Source organism: Tenrec ecaudatus, chromosome 5 (genome assembly GCF_050624435.1).
Source record: "Tenrec ecaudatus isolate mTenEca1 chromosome 5, mTenEca1.hap1, whole genome shotgun sequence".
Lineage (NCBI taxonomy): Eukaryota > Metazoa > Chordata > Mammalia > Afrosoricida > Tenrecidae > Tenrec > Tenrec ecaudatus.
Window position 1 is genome coordinate 152046109 of NC_134534.1, and position 25792 is coordinate 152071900.

Below are 25792 nucleotides of genomic sequence, written 5' to 3' on the forward strand. Positions count from 1 at the left end.
CCCACTCCTCCCTCTCCAAGAAAAGAAATTCTCTTGTGTCTATCTACCAAGTGGACCTTAGTGAGTCTATCCATCTAGAACTCTTCCCTCTGACAGTCCCTGTTCCACCTCGTTCGGTCCTTAGTTGTCCAGTCTCTTCCTGCTTGAAAATGGTGACCTTCCCTGAAGGCCCAGTCCGCTTGGCCAGCATCCTGTCTCCTTAGCCTTCTTCCACCAGACTATTCCAAAGTCATCTTTGTTCCCCCCTGCTGTTCCTCTCCGCTCGGCCCTGCCCACCATGGCCTGACCTCTGTCCCCACTTGGTGGACTACAACTGACGTGTGTCTCATTGTCCCTCTTGCTCAACTTTGGGTGACCCCCCCCCATCTTGTCTTCCTGGTGTTCTTCCTGCTACTCCTGCAGCCATCTGCCCTCCAAGTACCCCTCAGTCTCACTTCTCCTACCATACAGTCCCGGGTCTCTCCCCAGCTTTCCAGCAGGGCTCTGTGCCTCTCCCCCTCCTCCACTCACAGCTGGACTCTCCTTCCTGCAGTGCCAGTGCCCAAAACACTCAGGACCCTTCTTGGCCATTCTCTGAGTTCAGTACCAAATCCTTAGGAGACCTTTGAAGTTCTGGTTCCTACCTGCCTTCTCCTTCCCCAGTACGTGTTCCCACCAGACTGAGATTTCAGTCCCTTGTACCCCATGGACCCCCACCTGCATTCCACTTTGCCTTCTCACGCACAATTTTTTCTCTGGGAATGACCCCCCACACCAGACATCCGTACTGGCCTCGTGGACGCTCCTCCGTAAATCTTCAGGAAGTCTCTCCTGGGTTCTGGTATTGGGCATGGCCCATGTTCAATGTACCCAGCACACCAGTGTGTCCCCCGTGACTCCTCAACATCAATGGTCACAGCTGTAAAACCGTCTCTTGTTCCAACTGTTTTCTCCAGAGGCTCAGACCACTCCTGTCACGTGGTGGGCGTTTGTTTCCTGAATGTCTTTGAATTAGGGACCCTGGTTGGGGGAGAAGTATATTGTGGGAGGCAGGGTTGAGGTTGGGCCTAGGATGGCTATCCCCGCATTTTGTCTCTTTGTTGTGGCCTGGCTGCCCTTGTCCATGGTTCCATTAATAAGATTTCAGACTCAGAAAATCTCAAGAGGGCTTAAAAACACAAAGCTTTTAGACTTGCCTGCCTTTTTAACTCAGTAGTAAGTGTCCTTTTTATTACCGTCTGAGCTTGAGTACAGCTTCTCTCTGTGATGAAGTGTGCCTTGGCTAGAGGCCAGAGAGAGCAGGGCCAGTCTGACTGGCTGGACTGGCGATACAGTGGTCCTTTGGAGCTCCACAGGCCCCGGGCTTAGAGGTGTCTGCAGGAGGCAAAAAGCTCAGGAGGATGTGTGCATGTTCTGTGTGCAGCCTTGTTCTCATCCGCCCTTGACCTCAGGATGGACTTTGGGACTATCTTACTGATGGGATACTGAGACTCGAACAGGAGGAGTCACTTATCCAACTTGCAGAATCAGGACTTGAATTTGTGACTCTGTCTCTACTTCATAGCCACTGGGGAACCTCCAGGGAGGAGGCCTTTGGCTGCCACACAGATTGAGCAGGGATTTCAGACCTCTGCAGGTGGCTACCACCTAAATCACTAACTGATGTTGCCACTCCCAGTGGTCGGATCTTCTGGCATGTAGTGCCCTTGGTCGGCAGTTCAAAACCACCAGCAGCTTCTCAGGAGAAAGACTGGGCTTTCTACTCTCATAAGCAATTAAATTTTCAGAACCCACAGAGGGGTCAGTATGTGTCACCATTGACTCCATGACAGTGAGTGATCCGATTTTTTAATTTTTTCTGAGAAAAACCAGAATCTGGGTTTTTAGTGGACATTCCATAACTAGTTCTAGTTTGAGAAAGAAAAAGATGCCCACCACCCCTCTGTGTAGGCCAAAGCTGGATTCCGATATTGGTGTGTCCCAAGGGGGGTGTGTGCGTTTGGTGGGTTGTTTGGGACCGTGGGTCGAGAAGAGGGCCAGGCTCTGACCCCACCAGCTGCTGACCTCTTCAGTAGCGCTTGGGCTGGCACCTTCTCCTGCCTTAGTTTCCTCAGGTGTACAGTGGAAGAACTTGGAAACGGGGGTTTCAGAGGGGCCGTGTATCACATCACCCGGGGCTCTTTTAAGAGTGCCTTTCTGAGGTCCCACCTCTGAACCACGGGTTCTCAGGCATGCCGAGTCTGCCCTGGTCCCTCGGGGAAGCAGCTCAGTTTGGGGATCACATAGCCATAGGCCTGCTGAGGCTCTTCTAGTTCTAGAATTTGTCTTGTGCTGTCACCTGGCTACCTTGCTCTTCAAGGTGAGGAGTAATTGTGTCCAGAGCAGCCTTTGCCCCTGGAGAACCTCACTATCAGGGAGCATGCCAAAGCTTCCAGCATTCCTGTTCTAAAAACCTGCTCCTAGTCAATTCTCAGTTATGTTTCCATAGATACTTTGTATCACAGTGAGAACTTCCGGTGGCTCCTGAGTGTCTGGTGCCCTGCCCTGCCTTGCTCCCCATCGGGCAGGGTTCTAACTGTCCTGTATGAGTAGTGCCCAGCCCACATCCAGCCTCGTGTTCCCCTGGGCCAAAGGTCCACCTGGGAAACAGAAGACACCCCCCCCCCCATGCTGGGTTTGGGGTAAAGGCCTCCTGGGCCTGGTCAGAGTGGCTCAGTGTGTGTTCACCGTTGTCATGCCAGACACTGCAGGAGACCCGACTCCAGAGCAGGGCCATGGTGACCAGTATGTCAGAGATTGGGAGCAAGGAAGGGTGCAGACTCCAGGGTACAAGGTACAGTCTTAAAAAGAGAGGTCAGGAAAGGTCTGGCTGTGATTCAAATGACTTTTGAGCAAAGACCTGAAAGAGGTTAGGAGGGAATTGTGTGGCCCTTTGGGAGAACAGCATGCCAGGCCTATAGAGGAGCAGGCAGGAGGCCAGGTGACAGCAGTGGGGCCGCCTTGGGGCTGGGAGCTGGGCGAGAGCAGCAGGAGGAAAGGCCGGGTCCTGTGGAGTTTCACAAGGCCACTGTGAACAACTCTGGCTTTCAGTCCAGGTGAGGTGGGAGACTGTAGTCAGAGTGATGTTTTAAGAGAGCCCTAGCTGCTGTGGGGCAGGGGCTTGGGGGAGACCATTGAAGAGACTGTAGCAGTAATGCCAGCATGGGGCTAAGATGCGGGAAACCCAAACAGGCTGGTAGCAGTGGGTGGAGTGGTCAGGCGTTGACTGTTTTAAAGGCCGAGCGGCCCAGGGTGCTGGCAGATTGGGAGTAAGATATGGGGAAAGAGAGGACCAAGAGGGGCTCTGGGGTGATGGGCCTGAGCAGCTGGAAGGGTGGAGTTGCTGTCGTCTGAGGTGGGGACAGCTGCAGGGTAAGCGGGCTTCATGGGCGCTCAGGAGTTTTGAAGCCTGCCTTTGAGTTGTCTGTTCGCCATCAAAGGGGAGAGGAAAAAAAATACATACATACATATATACATATATATATGGACAATTGGATGTTGGATTTATTTGGTTCCTTTGTGACAACTGTAGATCCTCATTATAACCAACTTGGAAGCTCCTCTGGCCCTGGCCCCACCTGCCTGGAAGTCTTGCAGAGGTGACATCTGGATCATCTAGAAAGATAGCACCTTCCTTGTTGGGATTGGTGCTCCTGGTCAACCAGCCAGAGGTCATGGTGGGCATTCAGCTCAATGCCATCATGTCAGTGCCTCATGTAGCATGTAGACTCACGCCATAATTTTTTTCAGAGAGTGCAAAGCCTACTTCCCTACCGCCTTGCAGCCCTGCCCCTCTGTCCCAGGCTCAAAGCAGCATTTCTGGACTCAGGGTCTGTCCTGTGCAATGGCTGCCATGTCTTTAGTCCTCCTTCCTGGAACCATGCTCTCTCCTGTCAACTCCTGTCTACCAAGGCCAGGGACAGAATTTGTGGCCATCCTCGGGGGTCCTAAGTCCTTTCAGTCATCAGCTGGGCATCTTTCCACTTGTCAGCCTAGATCCAGATTCGGAGACTTTAAGCATCCCTGAGACACTGCCTCTCCCAAGACCAAAGAGGAGAACAAGGAGCGGCCTGCTAAAGAAATGGCGTAAGGGCCAATCTGACCTCCTGGAGCTCCAGTAGGGAGAAGGAGAATACAACACCACACCATCCCAACGCCAGTTGCCAGAGGCAGGGGTCACACGGGCTCCACCTCCCTTTGCTTCCCTCGTTCGGCACTCTGCTCCACCGCTGGGCTTGATCTTCCACCCACTGCAGTGGCCACATGCCACTCACAGACATACTCACAAGTGTGGTGCTTATTAGGCATGTCAACAGGTTCCCACAGTCGGGAAACATATATATTTGTCCAGCGCAGCTCCTCTTCTCAGCCCACAGCCCCCTCTCTGTCTCTCTGGTCCGCAGCCCCTCAGCGAAGGGGTCCCCTGGCCTCTGCCCTGTGCTGCGGGCAAGGAAAGCCATCTCATCTGTTTTGCCCGATCGTGCTGACTGCTTGTGCCTCTGGTGCCGCTGCCACCACTGCCACGCATGCGCTCCACAGGAGGCTCCTCTTGCTTGATGGCCACAGGCTTCTTCCCACTGCTGCTGGAGATGGCTCGCTGGTTAGAGAAATGACAGAATGGACCCTTCTCCGAGTTGGCGCCCCTACCCCTTGTTTACGCGGCCTCACCCAGTCATTGGGTGGGAGGTAACAAAGAAAGGCATGGAAGAGTCAGCAGTGAGTCATTTCATTTCACCACCCCTGCCCAGGAAGTGGCCCCCGTTCCCCGAGGAAAACCCTCCCAGTCTCCTCCTCGTTGGGCAGACCGGCTCCATGTCCCGTCTCACAGCCGCTTTCCCCTTTAACTCCGTACCATTCGTGTCCCTGTACTCTGCTCTTTGGGTTGCTCCCATACCTGGAGACATTCCATAGCCTGTAGAACCTAGCCGAGTGGGGAGATGGTGAGCACGACTGGGATTTGAATCCAGCGCTGCCCGGAACTCTGTGGTCTGGCCGGGCCATATTCTCGTCTACCAGATGGGAGGAGCAGATGTACCACACCTGTCTGAGAGCCCTTCATGGGTGAGTGGGTGGGTGTGGTTGAGCCAGGCCAAAGCTTCAGGAATCCCTGCAAACGTTTTTTCCAGACTGCTCAACGCCCCTGCATTACCCGAGGTAACTCATTCCCAAATTACTCAAAACTGTTAAAAACGTCTTCTGTCCCAGGCTCCCACAGAGGCCTTTGTCCTGTCTCTGGTCCCACAGGTCTTTTTGCTTCCTCTGCCCTAGGATAACCCCGTAGACTTGGGAAGCTGCCCTTCTCCTGCCTGAGCCATGTGGTGGACTCTGAGGACGCAGTCACTAGCACTTCTTTTAGTCCCTGACTCACCTACTGCCCAGGTCCTGCCCTCCTCTCTTCCCGTGGCTTCCTCCAGCGGTGGCCTAGAGTTAAGTATAGGACCCAGCCCAGAGTGCTGCAAGACTGTCCCCCAGCCCTTTTCTGGTCAATATAAGAAACTGGGCTAATGTGGCCTTGGCTCTGAAGAGCCACCGAGGCCCTAGGAGGGGTCTTGTGAGGCGTGGGGCAGGCGCAGAGCCTGGTCTGGACTCCCTTCCTGGAATTGAAACCCCTGAGGGCTGAACACAGGGTGTCTCGAGGGCTGAGCCCTGAGGGACTGCGTCTTGCAGGAGAAGTGATTTTGTCTGGTCTATGCAAACTCAAGCAGGAGGACATTTAACCACAGGCAGGCTTTCGAGCCACCTTCTTCCTGCCCCGTGAGCCCAGCCCTGTGAAGAGGATGGCTCCCCCATGTGATGGGACCCCAGCATGTGATGGGACCACGACTAGCCGTACACACCCCAGTCTCTCTCTCAACCACACCAGCCTAAAGCCCCCCAGCTCTGAGCCCAGGCCTGCCCCCAGCGTGGCCACTGTGTGCTCTTCAGGGAGCCAGATGTTAAAGCTCCAGCTCAGAGTCCAGTTCCAGTCCTGCTCTTTCCTGCATGGTTGACCTTGGCCTGGAGAGGAACAGCATTGAGCTTCGGTTTCTTCAGGGACAGAAGCACCAGCAGTTTGGCTCCCTGGGGTGCTGGTTGGGTTATAGGCCACCTATACCCAACATAGCACCTGGCAAGCTGGTGTAGAAAGTGAGTGCTGCATATTTCAAACCTATACTTTTTAAGGACTCTTTTGTAAGTGGAGTGGCTAAGTGTTTGGGCTCTGAACCAGCCTATCTGGGTCCTGATTTCACTTGCCTACCATATGAACTGGGGCACCGAGGTTAACCTCTCCATGGCTGCTTCCTTGTCTGTGAAACTAGGCCATGAACAGTACCTGCCTCTAGACTGTTTGAGATTCAATAACAACGGCTCGCTACCTATGTAAGTGTGAGCTGTTAACATCATTGTCTGTTGGGGCGACCAGCTGGCCTCATGACTGCTTCAGCTGGTCCCTTGGCCTACATGCAGAGATTCCTTGGACCAATCTATTTTTCTCGAGAAAAGTCATGACTTCAGAAACTAAAAGTCTCTACCCTCTGTGCCCAACCTTACTCCCCAGCTAAGATGAAGAGGTGGGGTCTATCAATGGTGCTTTGCAGGACTCACGTCTGTTTATAGGACCTCTCCATGCAGAACAGCTTGTTCAAGGTCCATCTGCCCCTCCGAGCTCTCCTGTGATGTGGGGGCTGGCATTAGGGGTTGCTTGTTACAGCTTCTGGAGTCTGGTCTCTCACGCCTCTGCAAGGCCTCTGTCATGGGGCTCCACCCTCTGGGCTGAAGGCCTCAATCGGACCCAATAGCAGTCAGGGTACAAGGGCAGGTAACTCTGGCTCAGTGCTGGGCCTCTCTGCCTCCCCCACACCCCCACTGTTGTGATGCGTAGTTAGACCCTTGGAATCAAAGCCTTAAAGAGACAGCAGTGATTGAGGACTTTTTATGAGCTAGGCAGTATTTTGAGGACCTGTCATATGAAGTGGTGCCCTGTCTGTATTTCACACAAGTATTCCTGTGCATGGCCATACAGCTGGGGCACACTGGAACCAGAATGCCAACCCAGCTTCTGGCTCAGAGACCTGCACTGAGTGCTTACCCAGACTCCTCACTAGGCAGAAAAGGGAGGGGGGGGCACTTGGAAACATATTCTCTGTTCTTCTGTGGTTTCCATCGTCCCTGGGTGGTAAGAAACTGGACAATCGTGGAGAATCTTTTTTTTAGCTTCTAACTTTTTAATTAATTCATCATGACTGGCTTATCAGCTATATCAATGACATCAGTTTATATTAAACTTAGGGCCAACTACCAAAACAAATATCCTCAAATCTTTTTTTTCTTTAATTTTTTTTCATTGTGACTTAGGTGAAGCTTTATAGAGCAGATGGTCAGTTCCACATTCAACAATTGATATGGATTTTGTTTCCTGTCTTCCTTTGTAATCTCTGAGAAGTGCCATCACTTAGCTCACTTCCAGCTCCTCGTAGCTCCTGCTTGCACCCCTCCTCCTCTCCTAGCCCTCGTGACCTCGAGTGACTGGTTATTCTAGCACCAGCGGGAGTTCTAGTCCAGACTGAAGGGGGTCCATGGCCTCTGCCTACCCACTACACCCGGTCCCTTTTATGATTTGGGGTCCCCCCCATCTTGTTTTGTTCCACACTTTCCTCCCACTCTCTCCAGGACATCAAGCGTGTTTCTTTTCTGAGTTGGTCGTGGTGACCAGGTACCATCTCGTTCTTCTGGTCTCAGGGCTGTGGAGACTGACGTTCAAGACATTGAGCTGATGGTTTCCACACGTCTGTCCATTTTTACTGTGCTTCTCCAGACAGGGAGAGACCTATAATTGTGCACCTTAGACAACTGAGGCGAGTTGGCTGTACAGCATGGGTTTTTTGTGCCATCTGACGCTAATTGATCATGGTGCCCCCAGGAGTATGGTCCGGATCCCCCAAGTCCAGCGACTCATTCCCTCAGAGCGTTTGCCTATGTCTAAAATGTTTTCATACCATTGTCCCTGCAGTATGCTTCTTCATGGATATATTCGCAGAAAATTCACTGCCATCCCATCGATTCCAATTCATAGTGAGCCTGTAGAAGAGAGCCGAACTGCCCCTGTGGGTTGCTAAGATGATAACTCTTCATGGGAGTAGAAAGTCCCCTCTTCCTCCTTTGGAGCAGTTGGTGGTTCCAAACTTCAGCCCAACATGTAACACTATACCACCAGCAAATACACAATTGTAGTTGGTTTACGTCAACCCGCTGTTGACGGCACTTCATTTCTTTCTAAGTGTTTTCAATTAGAAGTAGCACTGCAGTGACATTCCTCTATGTACCTCTTTGTACCCTGTCTGATTTCTATGAATAAATTTCTCGAAAAGGGATTGCTGGACCACAGGAGCATCTTCTGAGCGCTCCAGTCGCCTAGCTACCTTAGAATGTTCTAGAGATTCTAAACTGTCAGGGAATGCTCAGGACTGGTCCTTTGATTCACTTTGTGAGAGATCATGAATTGCAATATGCAGCTGCGGAATTGGGGATTTGGATCATCAGTCTTGTCTGGTGAACTGGGCTTATGGGAAAAGCTTCCCTAAAGGTGTAGAACCAAGTTGAGAGACCTTGAGCTCTTGTGGGAGATCCTCCTAGGTGAAGAAGGTGGTGTGCCTGAGCAGTGATGGTGTTAGACAGGTAGGGACTGGCCTGGGTGCTCCCCTACTTCAGGGGGTAGGGGCGGGGTGGCAGAGCTTCATCTTAGAGAGCTGTGCCACTGGGGTATCAGCCTTCTGCCTCGGGCACCTCATGGCAAGGAGAGAGAAGGAAGGCGGGTACTCTGATTACAAATGACAGTCTTCCTTTCCCCCAGGAGAAACTGGGGGCAGATCTGAGGACTGACCAAGGAGAGGCTTAGAGCCTTGACTTGTGGGCGGTGGCTATCTTTGTAATTTCAGCCAAAGATTGGGGTAACAGCAACAAAAAGCCCATTGTCATCAAGTCCATTCTGACTCACTGTGACCAAAATAGGGGTTCTGAAACTCTACATCTTTACGAGAGCAGACAGCCTCTTTCTTTCTCCCTCCCAGCAGTTCATGAGTTGGAACTGCTGGCTTTGATGTAATCAGCTCAATGTGGAACCCATTACACCACCAGGCATTATGATTTAAGTTTTGATATTTCTAGCTAGTACTCTGAAAAAAGCTGCCAATTTATCTTCCTACCAGCCACATCTGAGAATGCCTGTCTTTGTCAACACTGGATATTTTCTTTTTTTAAAAATATTTAAAAATATATATATTTTTATTGGGGGCTCATATAGCTCTTATCACAATCCATGCATACGTCCATTGTGTCGAGGACATTTATTGCCCTCATCATTCTCAAAACATTTGCTTTCTACTTGAGCCCTTGGTATCAGGTCCTTATTTTTCCCCTCTGTCCCCACCCCTTTCCCTCTTGAATCCTTGATAATTTACAAATTATTATTATTTTGTCACTGGACATTTTCACATAAGGGAAATGTATCTTTTTATTTACAAGTTCTTCATCTCAAAAAAAAAAAAAGACTCTTTTAGTTCAAAATAAATCTGTAGCTTCCCCTGAGAGTACCGAGAAGTCATGTTCTCTAGTTCCGGAAGGGTGCATGAGCCCCACAGACGAGGGTGCTCTGGGAGCCTTTGTCCTCACGGGAAACTGGTGCAGCCAGACAGGTTGCCGAAGGACAGCCTGCCTATTTCCTCTTTGGTGCAGTGTGCTGTTGTTGTTTGGGGCTTTAACAAAGAAGTGTGTTTTCTGACATTCGAGAAGGCTGTAACAACTCTGAATTCAGTGTGAGCTCTAAGGGAAGGCTGGCTCTCTGTTTGCTCTGGAGGAAGGTCCTCCTCTGCTCAGCTTTTGCATCCTTATTCCTTAGAGGGAGGTGGGTCTCCGTGGGTCTTGACATCTGTCTTTCTCTAGGTCTCGGAGGTTCTTGGTCATAGGATGTGTTCCACTCTGGGTAGTAATGAGCTCCCTCCCTTACCGCAGTGATTTGAGGTTGGTTTTCATTTTGGGCTTTGGAAAGGACACAACTCAAGGGCGCCATGCCTATAAGCCCACAGGGCTTGGTGACAGATTGAATTGGTGGATAGGAACTGGCAGACAGGATGACACCCAGGATGGTGACTGAGCCATTGGGTGGGTGATGGCACCACCCCTAAGATGGGGAAGAGATTGGGAGTTAAGTTTGGGCACATTGGGCATGAGATGTCTACCAAGGCCCCGTGGGGGCATGTGGTGAAGAGCTCCAGCTCCGGCACCCAGCAGGCTTTGGAAATGCCCACATTCCATCAGCAAAGACTTTTGAGCACCATGTCTACATCTGGAAGCAAAGCAGGAAAATCTCCCCACCCTCTTTGGACATAAAATGCATTGTAATTTTACCAAATGTGACAAGGTGATGGAGACAAAACTAAGGTAACACTAAGGGATTAGCAGTGATTTTAAAATCAGATGATGAGGCTGAACCACCTTTAGAAGGTGAGATTGCGTCAGGAGGTGAAGGGGTGAGGACTTGAGCTCAGGCTGGGGAGTAGCCAACACAAAGGCTCTGAGGCAGGACACACCGACACCTTTGAGAAGACCAGTGCACCTACAAGAGAGAGCACGAGGAGGAGCTGGGGCTGGGTTCGACCAGGTGAAGCTTTGAAAGACCTGGCATGGACACTACCTTCCTTTGTAAGTGTGATGGGGAGCCCAGGAGGCCCTGGGTCTGCCTGTGTTTTCATAGCCCTCCTCTGACTGCCGGGGAAGTAAAGACTGCAAGGGTGGGGGCCCAGAGAGGAGGTAAGGTGAAGGTGGCTGAGCCTAGTGCAAGGAAGTAGGCAGATTCTTGAAGGCAGAGCTGACAAGAGATGGGAAAGATTGGGGCCTGCGCAGAAAGATGATGAGGGGAAAACTTGGTGTCAGACCACATCTTTGCCTGAAGGGCAGGCTGGGTCCTCTCCCAAGCATCCTCTGGAATTTGTCCACACTCGACAGGAATCCTGGGCTAGTCCTGTTTCAGAAACGTCTAACCCTCCCTACAACAACCTCATTCCCAGTTATGGTATCTCCCTTCCCAGGAGGTAAGGCCCCTGCAATACCCTGCCCCTGACTAATCATTTAGGTTTCCAGATACTGGCAGTGCCTCCCAGGGCCCGATGTCAGTGGGCTCCCCTGGGCCCTGAGCCCCACCCCACACAGGCTGGGGATGCGGACAGAGATCGTTTCAGAGCAGACAGTGCTCAGCCCTGGGCACTGCAGACCGGAGGCCGGATTAGAAAGGGCTGGCACAGGATCAGATCATTCACATATTGCAAGCACTGGAGATGGTTCGCTTACCCGGGCTCATTGGAGCCCTGGGGTGAATCTCCCAGCAACCACCCACTGGCCGAGCCCCCTGACAGCTCAGAAACAGAGCACTCAGTTCGTGTCCTGGGGCCTGGTGAAACTGCTCCTCAGTCACCATGTTTGTGCTAACTCAGGGTTATGAGCCTGTTTAAATGATCTCCTTATAAACGGAGCCCCGGCTGCCTCTTCCGGGACAGCTTGTTTCCTGCCATCATCTTGCTTGAATAAACAGATTCAGTCCCGGACTAAAACATTTGGAGGATGGGTGTGTGCAAATACTTCCATGTGGTGGGCTCCCAGGTTGCAAAGCTAGGCAGGGAGGAGGAGGGGTTTAGAGAGAACAAAGAGCAAGGACAAGGGATCCTATAGCTGGGGAGGTGGCTTCCTTCCAGGGCATCTGTAAGTTGAAGGTCTCCTGGAGTCCTCATCACCAGCAGTCACTCATCTTTTAGACAGCAGACGTGTACCAAGGCACCAGAGTCTTCCCTGTGAGGCATGGCCCACGTGTTATTGGAAGAATGGGAGGAGCGCCAGCTCTTCCTGTTTCCCCAGGCGACACGCACACCTGGTCCGACCTTTTCTCTGCCCTCCTCCCTTGTGCATCCCCAGCCTCAAGCATGACTGTGCCGAAGGAAGCTGTTCAATAGCAGGAGGGTGGGGAGGATTGGGGGGGAAGCCTAGGTGACTCTCAACTTGGGCGGCATCTGGTCTAACCCTCCCTTGTTCCTGGAACTGAGACAGTGACCTGGCAGCAATCCACTTTTATCGACTGACAGTCAGCTTGTGGCAGGGACAAGCGGAGAACAGAGCCTTTGCCCGCAAACACCTGGTTCTGAAGGTGGGACCTTTGAAGGAGTCGGTTCAAGAAGCACCTTCCTTCTCCTCTCTGCCCCGTGGCTTCCAGTGCAGCCTCCACTCTGGCCTCAGTGATCAGAGGGTATTTAAAGCAACTGAGACAAAGGGACAGCACACTACGGGGCAACTAGAGATGTTACTGCCAGAAGCGGCATAAGAAGCTCTGCATGAACCCCTCCCTTCCCTGTTGCCCTACTCTGAAGAGTGGGCTGCAGTAGAAACCACCGTTTGGAAAATCGAAAAGGCTGCTCAAGTTCACAAGTTTGTGGGGAGTGAAGTGGCCAGGCACTCTCACCCCTGTCCTTGGCCTTGATGTGTGGAGACACTGAGAGGAGTGGTGAGATAGTTTATTGTGCCAGCCTGGCCGATAAACACATGTGGGATTGATTAATTAAAGGATGGAGAGATGAATGGTTCCGTGAGCCTCGCCTTTCTTGTCTCTCACTCTTTGATCATCGAACCAGTGTGCGGCTGTCTTGCTTGTTCTGTGCCTCAGTTTGCAAGCTACACTACCTGTGGGACACCTAACCCATGAACTGTGTTGCTGTAATTGGAGGCCCCTTTAAGACCTGCCTCACCAGAGAATTGGAATGTACATCTCTGGAGCTGAGGACTGACATTTGGTGACCTGGCTGACGGTTGGTGACCTGCCTGATGGTTGGTGACCTGCCTTGCTGTTTGCTGCCTGTGCCGGGATAGCCTAGCTCTCTCTACAGAGGACTACCTGGCGGCCCTCAAGACTTGAAGGACTGCCAGTGTCTCACAACTCTCTCACGGGAGTGAGTTGCCCTGAGCCATTTGTACTGCTTTATAATTTAACTGTTCATTTCTTGTGTTATATATCTATCTATCTGTATATAATTTAACAGTTCATTTCTTGTGTTGTCTATCTTTATATATGTATATATTTTTAAATCTATCTTTATATATATATAAATTATGAGCAATCTGGTTTTGTCTCTCTAGAGAACCCTGTCTAACACATTTTGGTACCAGGAGTGGGGTGTTGAAGTAGCATTACTAGTGTTAAGACTAATCAGACTGGAGAACCAATTTAAGAAGTCCATATTTATGATTTTATTTGTCTAGAAGCACTCCTGGTTAACACACATAGATAGATAGATAGATAGATAGTTAGATAGATAGATAGATAGATAGATAGATAGATAGATAGATAGATAGATAACACAAGAAATGAACAGTTAAATTATAAAGCAGTACAAATGGCTGGCTCAGGGCAACTCACTCCTGTGAGAGAGTTGTGAGACACTGGCAGTCTTTCAAGTCTTGAGGGCTGCCAGGTAGTCCTCTGTAGAGAGAGCTAGGCCATACCAGCACAGGCAGCAAACAGCAAGGCAGGTCACCAACCATCAGCCAGGTCACCAACAGTCAGTCCCTAACTCCAGAGATGTACATTCCAATTCTCTGGCGAGGCAGGTCTTAAAGGGGCCTCCAATTACAGTGACACAGTGCATAGGTTAGATGTCCCACAGGTAATGTAGCTTGCAAACTGAGGCACAGAACAAGAAAGGCAGCCACACACTGGTCCGATGATCATAGAGCGAGAGACAAGAAAGGTGAGGCTTGCCAAGCCATTTATCTCTCTTCCCTTCAATTAATCAATCCCACATGTGTTTATCGGCCAGGCTGGCACAATAAACTAACTATCTCAAGTGGGGATGGGGACTCGCCATTAATCCTGACTCCTACATACAGCCAACGTGAATGAGTTTGGGTGTGCCTCTCCTTTCATGGGCCTCAGTTTCTCAGCTACAAAGAGAATGCTGTTTCCTTCACAGCTTGATCTTAAGACACAGTGGGGCATGCGCAGCACCCACACAGTACCTGGTCCCAAGGAGGTGTGCAGTGCAACCTCATGCCCCTGGATTAGTACAAGGATTACTACAAGGCAAAAAGCTCAGTGTTGTACTGAATCCTACAGGACAGAAGGAGGAGGGAAGGTGCTGGGGTCCACTCTGTCAGGCCTGTACTTCTCTGGGTGCTAGGGGAGGGGTGCATCAGAGAATGGGATAACAGGGAGCCCCGTCCTCAAGGAGCTGATATTCTCATGTGGGCCTCAGGGAGAAAGAAGGGACTGAAAATAAGTGTCCTGCTGGGGTGCTTTTCACAGAGATGTGAGTCTGTGAGTGAGGAGGGCCCCTGTGCCGGAGCAGAGGTCTGGATGGAGGGAGGATGGGGCGGGACCCTCCTGGACAGTGTGGAACTGCCACGTGGTGATTGCCCCCCCAAACCACACACACCCCCCTGTGACCCATGGCCTCTGGTTCCTACTCACAGATTTTTTTTTACTGTGCCAAAAGGTTTTTTTTAAAAAATCATTTTATTGGGGGCTCATATAACTCTTATCACAATCCATCCATTGTATCAGGCACATTTGTACCTCTGTTGCCATCATCATTTTCAAGAAACATTTTCTTTCTACTTGAGCCCTTGGTATCAGCTTCTCATGTTTCCCCTCCCTCTCCCACCTGTACTCACTGTTCCTCTCTCTCTCTCTCTCTCTCTCTCTCTCTTTCTCTCCTGCAGTGTGGAGGGCGAAGCACCCAGCAGTGAGACAGGCACATCGTTGGACAGCCCCTCGTCCTATCACCAGGGCCCCTTGCTGCCCAGCTCCAGCCTGAGCCCTGACCACTACGAGCACACGTCGCTGGGGGCCTATGGGCTGTATTCGGGGCCCTCGGGGCAGCAGCGTGCTCGGAGGCCCAAGCTGCAGCACTCCACCTCCATTCTGCGCAAGCAGGCCGAGGAGGAGGCCATCAAGCGCTCGAGGTCGCTCTCTGAAAGCTATGAGCTCTCTTCGGACCTGCAGGATAAGCAGGTAGGCAAGGCTCAGCCCCCCACCTGCACAGCAAGGCTGTTCTGTTCCCGTGTTCATCCTCCAGGGGGTGGCACTCGGCCATGTGTGGAGCCAGTTCCTGGTCTGCCATTGGTCACCCCCTTCCTGACACTGAAGCATGAGTTAGGTGCCTGTTAGCTTCTAGAGTGGCCTTCGCCTCAGGAGAGCCCTACCTCTGGCTCCTTCTGGGAGCCTTTTGCCTTAGCTCGCCGGCTGAAACATACTCGACTCTCTGACAGTCCTTCCTGGGTGTTTGCTCAGCCTCCTTCTCAAGTAAGGTCTTTGCCTCTGCGTTGGTTCTCGGAACTCTTGTGCCCGGGGTCTGAGAGCTGTGGTAGGCCAGTTGGCCACAAGGGTGCTGTGGTCCCAGCCAAGGACTGAGCCTTGGGTAGCAATCGAGTCTGGGTGAGCGAGCCCAGTAGGGAGGAAAGCAGGAGGTCAGTTTACAGCATAAATAGCCCAGGCTTTAAAAAGCCAAGCTTGTCCCCAGCCCTAGAGGTGAGACTGCTTATTATATCCCCTCAGGTTTACAAGTCCAGGTTCACATGGGCAGTGGCCTCCCAGCAAGTGCTCCCAGATCACACCTTCCTCTCGCCGTGCAACAGCCTCACATGCAGAGCTGCACACCTCCCTGGGGAAGATGCTTGGCCAGGGTGTGTGGGCAGGCCTGGGGAAGGACCAGGAGTGGTGGAGATGGAGAGGAGCCCTTGCTTCTGTTGGGGTCGGGGCTCAGGGAGACAGAAGGAACGAGAAGTCTCTGGGGAGGCAGAGAAACCTCACTCTGAATTCCTCATAATCAGGCACCTGGTAGGTACCTTGCTGGAAATGATAAGATAGGCTTGTACCTGAGTGAGCAAGTCACTCATTTGTCTCAGGCTGTGTGAAACTGTCAGAGAAACTAGCTGCAGGAGAGCCCTTGGCCCTCGAGAAGCTGCTCCACACGTCTGCAGGGACCCCTTAGCAGGCCAAATTGTCCCCAGCTCTGGGCAGTCTCCTTGTAAACACTGGGAAGTTGCCTCTGCCTTGAGTAGCCCCATAGCCTTTCCACGAGATGCCAAGACCCTGTACTGCAGAAATGTCTTCACTGCTTGCTCCTGCCCTGTGTTTGCCCTTGTCCTTCAAGGAGCCAAGGTGTGGGCCTGGGGTGGCTGTCCAATACACTAGCGAATCAGTGTGGTTATTGCCTGGCGTGGATCTTTCCTAACAAGGAGTCCTTCTCCACAGTCTGCCATGGAGGGTGACTGGACAACCCTGAATGCCCTGACTGATGGGGCCGTCAAAGGCTAGAACCCATTAGTATATACCCCTCTATCGGGCTGGGGAGGCAGAGGGCTCCCTTCAGCCCCATGACACTGCGGCCTACAGCCAGGCAAGTAGAGAATGGCCTCTGTTGGATGCTTCCGTTGTACCCAGATCCAAATGGAAGAGACAGCTGCAGCAGGATCTCTAAAATAAGAATGAGCAAGGCTAGACTTCTTAGAGCTCTGTGGAGATATGCTGAATATGAGCTTAGTGTGGCTACAGCTGTGTATTTTGTTCTGTACACCTACTGGGAACTGATGAGTCAGCGGTGAGCTGAATGAGGCCCCTGCTCCCTCAGGCTGACATTTCGGAGCGGCAGACAGAGGACAAGCAAGTCAGGTGTAAAAAAATGAGATCATCCCCAAAGTGATGCCTTTTTGGCGAATCCCCTCTGACCATAGATCAGGCATGTGTACCACCTTGCCATCATGCAGAGGGTATTGGAAAATGGATTATTGCAGATACAGGCGGGTTAAAATTTAATACTGTATCATTTGAGCTCCCTGTTGAGCCATTTTTAATTTGTTCTAGTTTTTAATATTTTCTGGTTTCTTTTCAACTGAGGTTTCTATCTGTTTTATTTTGTTACTGTTCGTTTGTTTGTTTTGTGTATGGAATCTGGGATGGGTGAATCTATTGAGCCAGTACCTGGATTAGCGGTTCCGATGAGTACAAATGTTCTGAAATTGACTGGTGATTGTGTAACTCTTGTCAATGTGCTAAAATGGTGAGATTACGTGCTGTGTGAATTATATGCTGATAAAGCTGTTGAAAACATAAGTAAATAGTGATGCCAATTCCAGAGGGAAGGTGATTGTAAAGAGGCCTTCATGTATGAGGGCAATCAGGAAGATCTCTCTAAGGTAGCCTTAGAATGGGTGCTTGAGCAACAGGTGTGCTAAGAGGTGACAGCAGGTGCAAAGGCCTCACCTCCCCAGTGAAGGTGAGCTTGGCCTATAGGTGAGAAAGAGGAGGGGTGGTGGGAGGGGAAGGTACTCGGGCCCCTCGAGCTCCCAGCAGTTGAGGGAGAAGCGGGAATAGATGAAGTGAGAATTTCTTGTGGAGCAAGAAGACCCACGGGAAGTCATAGCCTTTTCCCTTTGACTTGGCTCGCAGCACTGTCTGGTGACTTCCTGTTGTCGATGAAGGAAGGAGGTCTAAGACCAAGCAGGCACTCTGTCCCACGACACTCTTCTCAGTTCCTCACCCCCACCACTATTCCTTTAAAGGGATAGTGAGGTGGCCTGATGGGAAAGGCCCAGCGAGGAGGTCCGGCCGGGTGAGTCCTTCTGCTCTCCGCGCCTCCCTTGAAACTCTTGTGGACACGCAGGGAGGCGGAGCCACCATGGCACACACAGTGTGAGCAGGTATAGATCCCATGCCGCCCCTGGGGTTCCAGCAGCGTTTTTGAGTAGGCCTTGGACGAGTGCCAGCCTCCAAAGAAGAACCACAGTGTGTTCGGAGACGCTAAAAGCAAGCTCTGAGCTCCGGTCAGCATTGAATCCTTTTGGGGAGGGAGGTCTGGAAGGACTGAGTGGACTGTGCTAGATAAACACAGAGCCCACTTCTGGCTGCTGGAAGCCCGCCTCCCTACCTCACACAGACTTGGCTAGTGAGTCTCAGACAAACAAGGTCATTACCTGGTTTACAAGGTCCAAAGCTATCAGGGGAGTAGGGTCCTGGAGGGAGCCTTTGTGACATCCATAGTGGCACTGTGACACCCCACCAGGGCCAGCATGAGGGGCTCAGGACCCACAGGCCTTTGCAGGCAGAAGAGAGCAAAAGGGTTTACCATAGCCCAGCCTTGGGCCTGTTGTCAGCTCTGTGGCCTTTTAGAGCTTTACTGGCAACTCAGAGAAATAGAAACTTTCTGCTTACAGATGTGGAAGTGAGGTCATTTCTTTGGATGGTGTTCAGCACCTTCAGGGCAAGGAAGAACAGAACCACCCTGGCTAACCAGCCTGCCTGCTCTGTGAAAACCCATTGTGCACCCCCACCCCTGCTGTTCTCTCTGCCAAAGAGAAGCCTGTCCAGCCTACGGGAGAGCTGCCCTGGGGAGCCCCTACCTGCCCCCTGCAGACCCCTGTTTCACTGATGTCCCCAAGTCAGGTCAGCCTTTCAGGGCAGGAGCTCCTTTACCTAAGGCAGGTGACTCGCCAAATTGCTTTCCAGTGGGATGAACAGAAATGTGAAGTTGCTGCCCAGCTCCTCTGGAAGTAAGAGGCTCGGGATCTCCCCTTTCCAAGTTACCTTCTCCTGACTCAGGCCCAGGCTTAGTTTGCTCAGCTTTTGTTTAGCTTTATTCTGGAGGGGAGGTGGTATTGCGGAGTGTGTGTGTATGTGTGTTTGTGTGTGGCGGGTGGGCATGATGTATAATGTGGGGGGTGTTTATGTGGTGGGGTGTGGGTGGGTGGGTAGGTGTGGTTTGTGGTATGGAGGGTGGGCGTGGCATATGGTGTGTGTGGATATGATGTCGTGTGGTGTGGGGCGTGTGTGTGTTTCCTCTTGTCTTCTTGAGGACAGCAACCCTGTCTGTACCACCAGACTTGGCGTGATGCTTGGCACACTGCTAGCAGGCAGGTTGGACCTAGACTGCTGAGACCCAGGTTCTACCTCTCCAACTGCCCTGGAACACTTGGGTGGCTGCTCTGCCCTGTAGCCGGAGAGGCCCAACTTAGTGGAGAAACCAGTGCCTTACCCTGGCTTTTCTTGGGCTCCTTTAGAGCTGGCCTTCATTCAAGAACAAGGCAGAGGGAATACCACCCTACAGGCTGCTCTTGATCATGGAGGCCATCTTGGGGAGACCCTGCACCAGACAGGGGCCAAGAGGGTGCCTAGTCTCTTTCTCCCTTGCTGGCAGCTGTTCTCCCATCACCCTATGGCAAGAAAGGGAGGGTCATCTCCAAAGCCTGGAGTGAGTGAGTGAGTGAGTGTGTGTGTGTGTGTTTGCATGCACTAGCTCTGTTCTCTGGCCCTCTACTTCCAATCTGTGTGTTGGCAGGAGGGGACCCTGCAGGCTGTACAAACTAGGAATGCCTTCCAGGAAAGCATGTGCTGGTGTCCGGCCTGGCTGCCACTGGGCCCACATGGCTTGACATGGGCCAAGCGCCTTGCCGCTGGCCTTCCAGTGTTATCCTTGGTTTACAGAGGAGCAAACTGAGCAAGTAGGAAGTTCACATGCACAACAAAGGCAGAGCCAGGATTAAAGCCCCAACATCTAGCTTTGAAGCCTGCCCCCTGAAGTTCACTACCACCACTACCACTAAGGGCTGCATTGTTTGTTAACACTTCTCCATCTGATTTGCCCTTGAACCCCATATTTTTAGAGACCTAAAGAGAGACATACACAACCCCCAGAGGGCATCACCATGGGGTCAGGGAGAGGGACTGCTGTGCTGGGACAGCCTTCAACCACCTCTCTTTCCCGCCCACCCCCGCAGGTGGAGATGCTAGAACGGAAGTATGGGGGACGCCTCGTGACCCGCCATGCAGCCCGCACCATCCAGACGGCGTTCCGCCAGTACCAGATGAACAAGAACTTCGAGCGCCTGCGCAGCTCCATGTCCGAGAACCGCATGTCGCGCCGCATCGTGCTGTCCAACATGAGGATGCAGTTCTCCTTCGAGGGGCCCGAGAAAGTGCACGGCTCCTACTTCGAGGGCAAACAGGTCTCGGTGACCAACGACGGCTCCCAGTTGGGTGCTTTGGTCCCATCGGAGTGTGGTGACCTTGGCAAGCCACCCACCATCAAGTCCCCAGCTGCCTCCAGTGACTTTGCGGACGCCATCACAGAGCTGGAGGACGCTTTCTCCCGGCAGGTGAAGTCACTGGCAGAATCCATTGATGACGCCCTCAACTGCCGCAGCCTGCATGCCGAGGAGGTGCCAGCCCCTGACGCAGCCCGGGTCCGGGACACCGAGCGGAAGCCAGGCCTGCACGGCATGGACCACCATAAGCTGGACGAGATGACCGCCTCGTACAGTGATGTCACCCTGTACATCGACGAGGAGGAGCTGTCGCCCCCTCTGCCACTCTCACAGATGGGGGACCGGCCGTCCAGCACCGAGTCAGAGCTACGGCTGCGGGCTGGAGGCCCGTCCCAGGACTACTGGGCTCTGGGCCACAAGGATGACAAGGGAGACACGGACACCAGCTGCCGGAGCACACCTTCCCTGGAGCGGCCGGAGCAGCGGCTGCGGGGGGACCACCTCCCCTTGCTGACCATTGAGCCGCCCAGTGACAGCTCCGTAGACCTCAGCGACCGCTCTGACCGTAGTTCCCTCAAGAGGCAGAGTGCTTATGAGCGCAGCCTTGGTGGGCAGGAGGGCAGCCCCAAGCACGGCCCCCATGTTGGCACCCTCAAGGGGCTCCCACGGGAAGAGCCTGAGCTGCGGCCTCGGCCCCCCAGGCCCATTGACAGCCACCTGGCCATCAATGGCTCAGCCAATAGGCAGAGCAAGTCCGAGTCCGACTACTCTGATGGAGACAACGACAGCATCAACAGCACATCCAATTCCAACGACACCATCAACTGCAGCTCGGAGTCATCTTCCCGTGACAGCCTCCGGGAGCAGACACTCAGCAAGCAGACCTACCACAAAGAAACCCGGAACAGCTGGGACTCGCCCGCCTTCAGCAATGACGTCATCCGCAAGCGGCACTACCGCATTGGCCTGAACCTCTTCAACAAGTGAGTATCTAGAGTCAAGGGCCCTGTGAGCCAAGGTCCCCGCTGCCTGCTCGCAGGGTGATGGTCATGGGGCGCTAGCAGGTGGCAGCAGGCTAAGTGGACGTAGGAGGTGGGCTTTTCTGTGATGCAGCAACATGAGAGGAGAGTCAGCGCCACGAGTCTGGGACGTTGTATGGCAGTGCTGAGGGTAGATGCTGCTGAAAGGCTGCAGGAGCACCGGGGCCAAGCATTGCATGTCAAATTCAACAAGCGTTGGGGGTTTCCACTGTACATGCTGAGTAACAGGAGGGACTGACAGAGGTAGGCTGGATGCTGAGGCCCATGGCTGAGGGGGAAGTGGAGATTTGCTTGCTGCTAGGAAGATGTCTCAGAGATCCACAAGGTCTTTGGGGAAACTGTGAATTGGGCCCCAAGCAACTGCTGCCCACTGGGGGTTCTGAAGAGGTGCTGTCAGGCAGCCGTGAGATCTAATGAAGGAGATGGGCAGTGATAGCAAACTGTTCTTAGCACAGCCTGAAATGGCGAGAGGGATGGCGAGAGGGTGGCCAGCACTCCCTTGAAGGGACAGCTGCCAGGCTCTTGTTAAACCTGAGCCTGAATGCTCACCTGATCTCTCTCACTGGGACCTCCAAGATTTGGAGGCCTCACACCCCAGTGCCAACTCCACCAAAGGTAAAGAAGGTGGAACACACACCACCAGGCTGCCTGGTAACTAGTGACAAGTGTCCTCGGAACCAGAGAGTTATTTCCCCAGAAGCCTCTGCTGAGCTGCTCCTGGGTCACTGTTTCCTGTTCACCTAGCTCTGATATGGAGCAGTGTGGGAGGGCAACCAAACTCCCTGTCGGTGGTGTCAGAGAGTCCATCCTAGACATGGGAGGAGGGAAGACCCTATTCCCACTGGGACACCCAAGGGGCTATCGGTTATTGGACCACACTCAACCTAGAACGGGCAGAATCTGGGCTCTCTCACATCTGCCAGGTTGGTTTTTCTAAGACTGTTGGTGGCCTGCTGCTGGGTCAGCCCTGGCTGGAGCAGCAAGCCACACCATGGAGGGCCATGTTCCAAAAGACTGTCCACTGCCCAGCTCTGAGATCAGCTGATGTCTCCTCGGGGTCAGACCCGGGCCCATGCACCTCTCTGATAGAGACTGGGATCACAGGTGCTCCCCCAGGCCCTGTGGTAACCCAGACACCTGGCAGATGGCCTGTGAGCCCAGCAGAGTGCACAGGCAAAGGTCTGGAGGGCCTCTTCAAGCCCAGGAAGCCAGGAAAGACACTCCACTCATCATCGCCTTGGTCTCTGTAGATTCTTCCTGCTTTCAGGAATTAAAAAAAAAAAGTATTGTGACTTAGATAGACACTTAACATTTCAGATCATCCATTTTATAGTCAGCCATTTAAACAACGCAGAAGCTTGCTCTTGCCCACTTCTCATCCCTACCACCCTTATTTCTATGCTCCCTCTTGTGGAATGCTATGTTCCCCTTCGCCCAGTTTCACGCGCTGGGCTGCTCACCCCAAGTTCAAAACCACCAGCTGCTCCAGGGTAGAAAGACAAGGCTCTCTAGTCTCATAAAGAATTCATCACAGGAGCCCACAGGGCCAGTCTGAGCTGTCCTATCAGGTTACTGTGAGTCACAGTTGGCTCAGTGGCAGTGAGTGTGGAGTTTGGATTCTCTAGCCCATCGCTTTGCCTTTCCTATCCCTCCACCCCCAAAACCATGGAAATCTACTTGTTTGTTCTGAAAACCTTTACCTTGACTTTTCTTTATGGCCGTGGTCTCATACAATAGCTGACCTTTGGTTGCTAACTCAGTTCCCTCAGCATCCTGGTCTCCAGGTCTGTCCATGCCGGGAGGTGCTTCACCGTTTCATCATTGGTCTTTGTCCATTATTCCACTGATGAGCACTTCCTTGTTTCCATCGCCTGGCGATTGTGAACAGTGCTGTGACGGACATGGGCATATCCATTCATGCTGTCCTCTTAGGAATTTAGGGATTGCCGTGTCATCGGGCATTCTGTTCCTTGTGGTTGGAGGGAGCGCCACACTGCTGTCCACAGTGATGGCACATTTTCACGGTCCCACCTGCCGCGTGGGAGCCTTCTGGTCGCTCCACACCCTGTCTCGCATGTGTTGCTCTCTGTTTTGTTATTTGGTTTTTTAACTTGGCTAGTGTAAAGCTAGTGCTAATGTAAAGTGCTAATTCGTGGTTTTGATTTGCATCTCTCAGGTGACTGGTGATCAGGAGAGTTTCTTACTCTTTGTTGGCTGCCTGAATGTCGTCTTTGGTGGACTGTTTGCTCGTGTTTTTGGCCAATTTTCAGTTGAATTATTTGTCATTTTTCTTGTTGATGATACAGTTTTCTACAGATTTTAGATTAGACCCATGTTCATTGTATCATCGCCAACAGTCTGTGGGTTTTCTTTTTACTCTGGATGAAGTCTCTTGATGCCGTTTCCGTTTAGAAGATGCCTACTGCCATGCGGATGGTTGTCATCGTGCTTGTGCTCTCTATCAGGGCCCTTCAGTTGGTCCCTTTTTCTCATTTATGATCTTTAGAGTTCTAGAATGTACATTTAGATCTTTAATCCATCTTGAGTTCATTTTTTTTGCATGTGGGGTAAAGTTGGGTCCTACTTCCTTCTGTGAGTGGAAACGCAGTGTTGCCATCACCATTTGTTAGAGATGGTAGTGATGACGCCTCCGTTGTCGAACGGCTCCGAGCTCAAACTTCCCACTGCTTGAACCGCACTGTTCAAAAAAATCAGATTTGCTCCATAGTTGAGCCCAAAACCCACCTTGAAAAAGCCTGTATGGCCAGGAGTGAGTCACGCACCCTGTCTTGTCCTGCCGCAACACGAAGGGGTTGACCTTGAGCACCGCTCTCGCTCAGACAACATATAATGTCTGTGTGAGTGCGTTGTGAGGTTCGTCGTTGGGCGCTCTTTCCTTTTTTGGCGCTCTGTTTGCGTAAAATGTTGTAACCATGGCTCCAAAGAAAATTAGTGGCATTGGCAGTATAGACAGCTAAGTGGAAAACTCTGAGAACCATGATCGAGTTAAAGCAAGAAATCACTGCAACATTTGAATCAGGTTGCTGCTTGTCTGGTTGGGCTGCTGAACACAACCTACCTAGGTCGACATCAACGTTAAAAAAAATAAAGTGTGATGAAAGCGGCTAATGTATCTAAAGGGGTGAGGCCATTAACCACCAAACAAGCACCCAGACCATGGAAGAAGTTGAAAAGTCACTGTGAATTCGGATAAATCAGAAAGGACTTGATGGCGAGAGCAGGCTCAGTGACTTGCAAGAACGCTACGGCCTCCCCACCGAGTTAGGGTCCTGGAAGATGCAGCTGTCGCTGTAATTGTGGGGCCTCAGAGCCAGTTGCATGGTTTCCATTGTTTTTAAAGGGAAAACATGTTCAGTCTCAAACTTTTCAGGGTTTATGAACACAGATTTGGAACGAATTGAGTTTGACAACCAAGATATCACTGCATCTTCCTCTTTTAATATTGTTTAGTCCCTTATCAAAGCTCAGTCCTTTGAGGGGCGAGGGCTTTATTTCTGGACTCTCTCTTCTGTTCCACTGGCCTGCGTTGTTCCAGTACTGGACTGGTGTGACTCCTGTGCTTGTATAGTCAACTGTGAGGCTAGGAAGTGAGAGGCCTCCTACTTGGTTGTTCTGAAGTGGAGTGCGTTGTTTACCCTGCATTTCTTTCCTCACAAAGTCACTGATTCCGCCCCCCATTTCTTTAAAAAGTGCTGTTGGGATCTGGATTGGAATTGTGTTCTATTTATAGATTGCCTTAGATAGGAACCCTAGTGGCGGAATGGCTACACTCTGTGAGGTCAGCAGTTCAAAATCACCATTCGCTCTGCAGCAGAAAGACGAGGCTTTCTATTCTCATAAAGAGTGACCGTCTTGGAAACCCACCAGGGCAGTTCTTCCCTGTCCTGTAGGGTCACCATGAGTCAGAATTGACTTTTGACGGTGAGGTGGGCTTTTGTTTGTTTTTAGCTAGGACTGGCATTGCCACCATGTTAAGCTTTCCTATCAATCAGCATGGAACATTCTCTCACTTATGTAGGTCCCTTTTGGGTTTTGTAGTTCTCCTTGTACAAGTCTTTCATTCCTCTAGTTATTTCTAAGTACTTAATCTGTTGTGTGACTATGGTCAATGGCATGTTTATGTGTGTTTTTAATTTCCTTTTCAAAGTTTCTTGCAATGTTTCAGGAATCTGATTGATTTTTACATGTTGATCTTATACCCAACCATGCTGCTAAATCTTTGAATTATTACCAACAGCTTTCTTATCAAGACTTTGGGGTTTTCCACTAATAGAATCATATCATCTGAAAATGGAATTTTACTTTTTTTTAATCGTTTTATTGGGGGCTCATACAACTCTTATCACAATCCATACATACATCAATTGTGTAAAGCACATTTGTACATTCATTGCCCTCATCATTCTCAAAACATTTGCTCTCCACTTAACCCCCTGGCGTCAGCTCCTCATTTTTTTCTCCTCCCTTCCCATTCCCCTCTCCCTCATTAACCCTTGATAGTTTATAAATTATTATTTTGTCACATCATGCACTATCTGACCTCTCCCTTCACCCACTTTTCTGTTGTCTGTCCCTCAGGGAGGAGGTTATATGTAGATCCTTGTAATCAGTTCCCCTTTTCTACCTTCCCTTCCCTCCACCCTCCCAGTATCGCCACTCTC

At 51.6% G+C, this 25792-nt stretch overlaps 1 protein-coding gene across 7 annotated transcripts in view; it reads left to right on the forward strand.

Annotated features, from left to right (window-relative positions):
• The window catches only part of IQSEC1 (IQ motif and Sec7 domain ArfGEF 1), a 147937-nt gene that overhangs the window by 79009 nt on the left and 43136 nt on the right, over positions 1-25792 (forward strand). For 6 of the 7 annotated variants that reach the window (XM_075550096.1, XM_075550095.1, XM_075550094.1 and 3 more), the window contains exons 2-3: positions 14752-15043; positions 19804-21053. In XM_075550096.1, coding sequence (XP_075406211.1) covers positions 14752-15043; positions 19804-21053 — 1542 coding nt within the window. The remainder of the gene's footprint in view (positions 1-14751; positions 15044-19803; positions 21054-25792) is intronic. The other variant, XM_075550100.1, reaches the window with a different exon arrangement.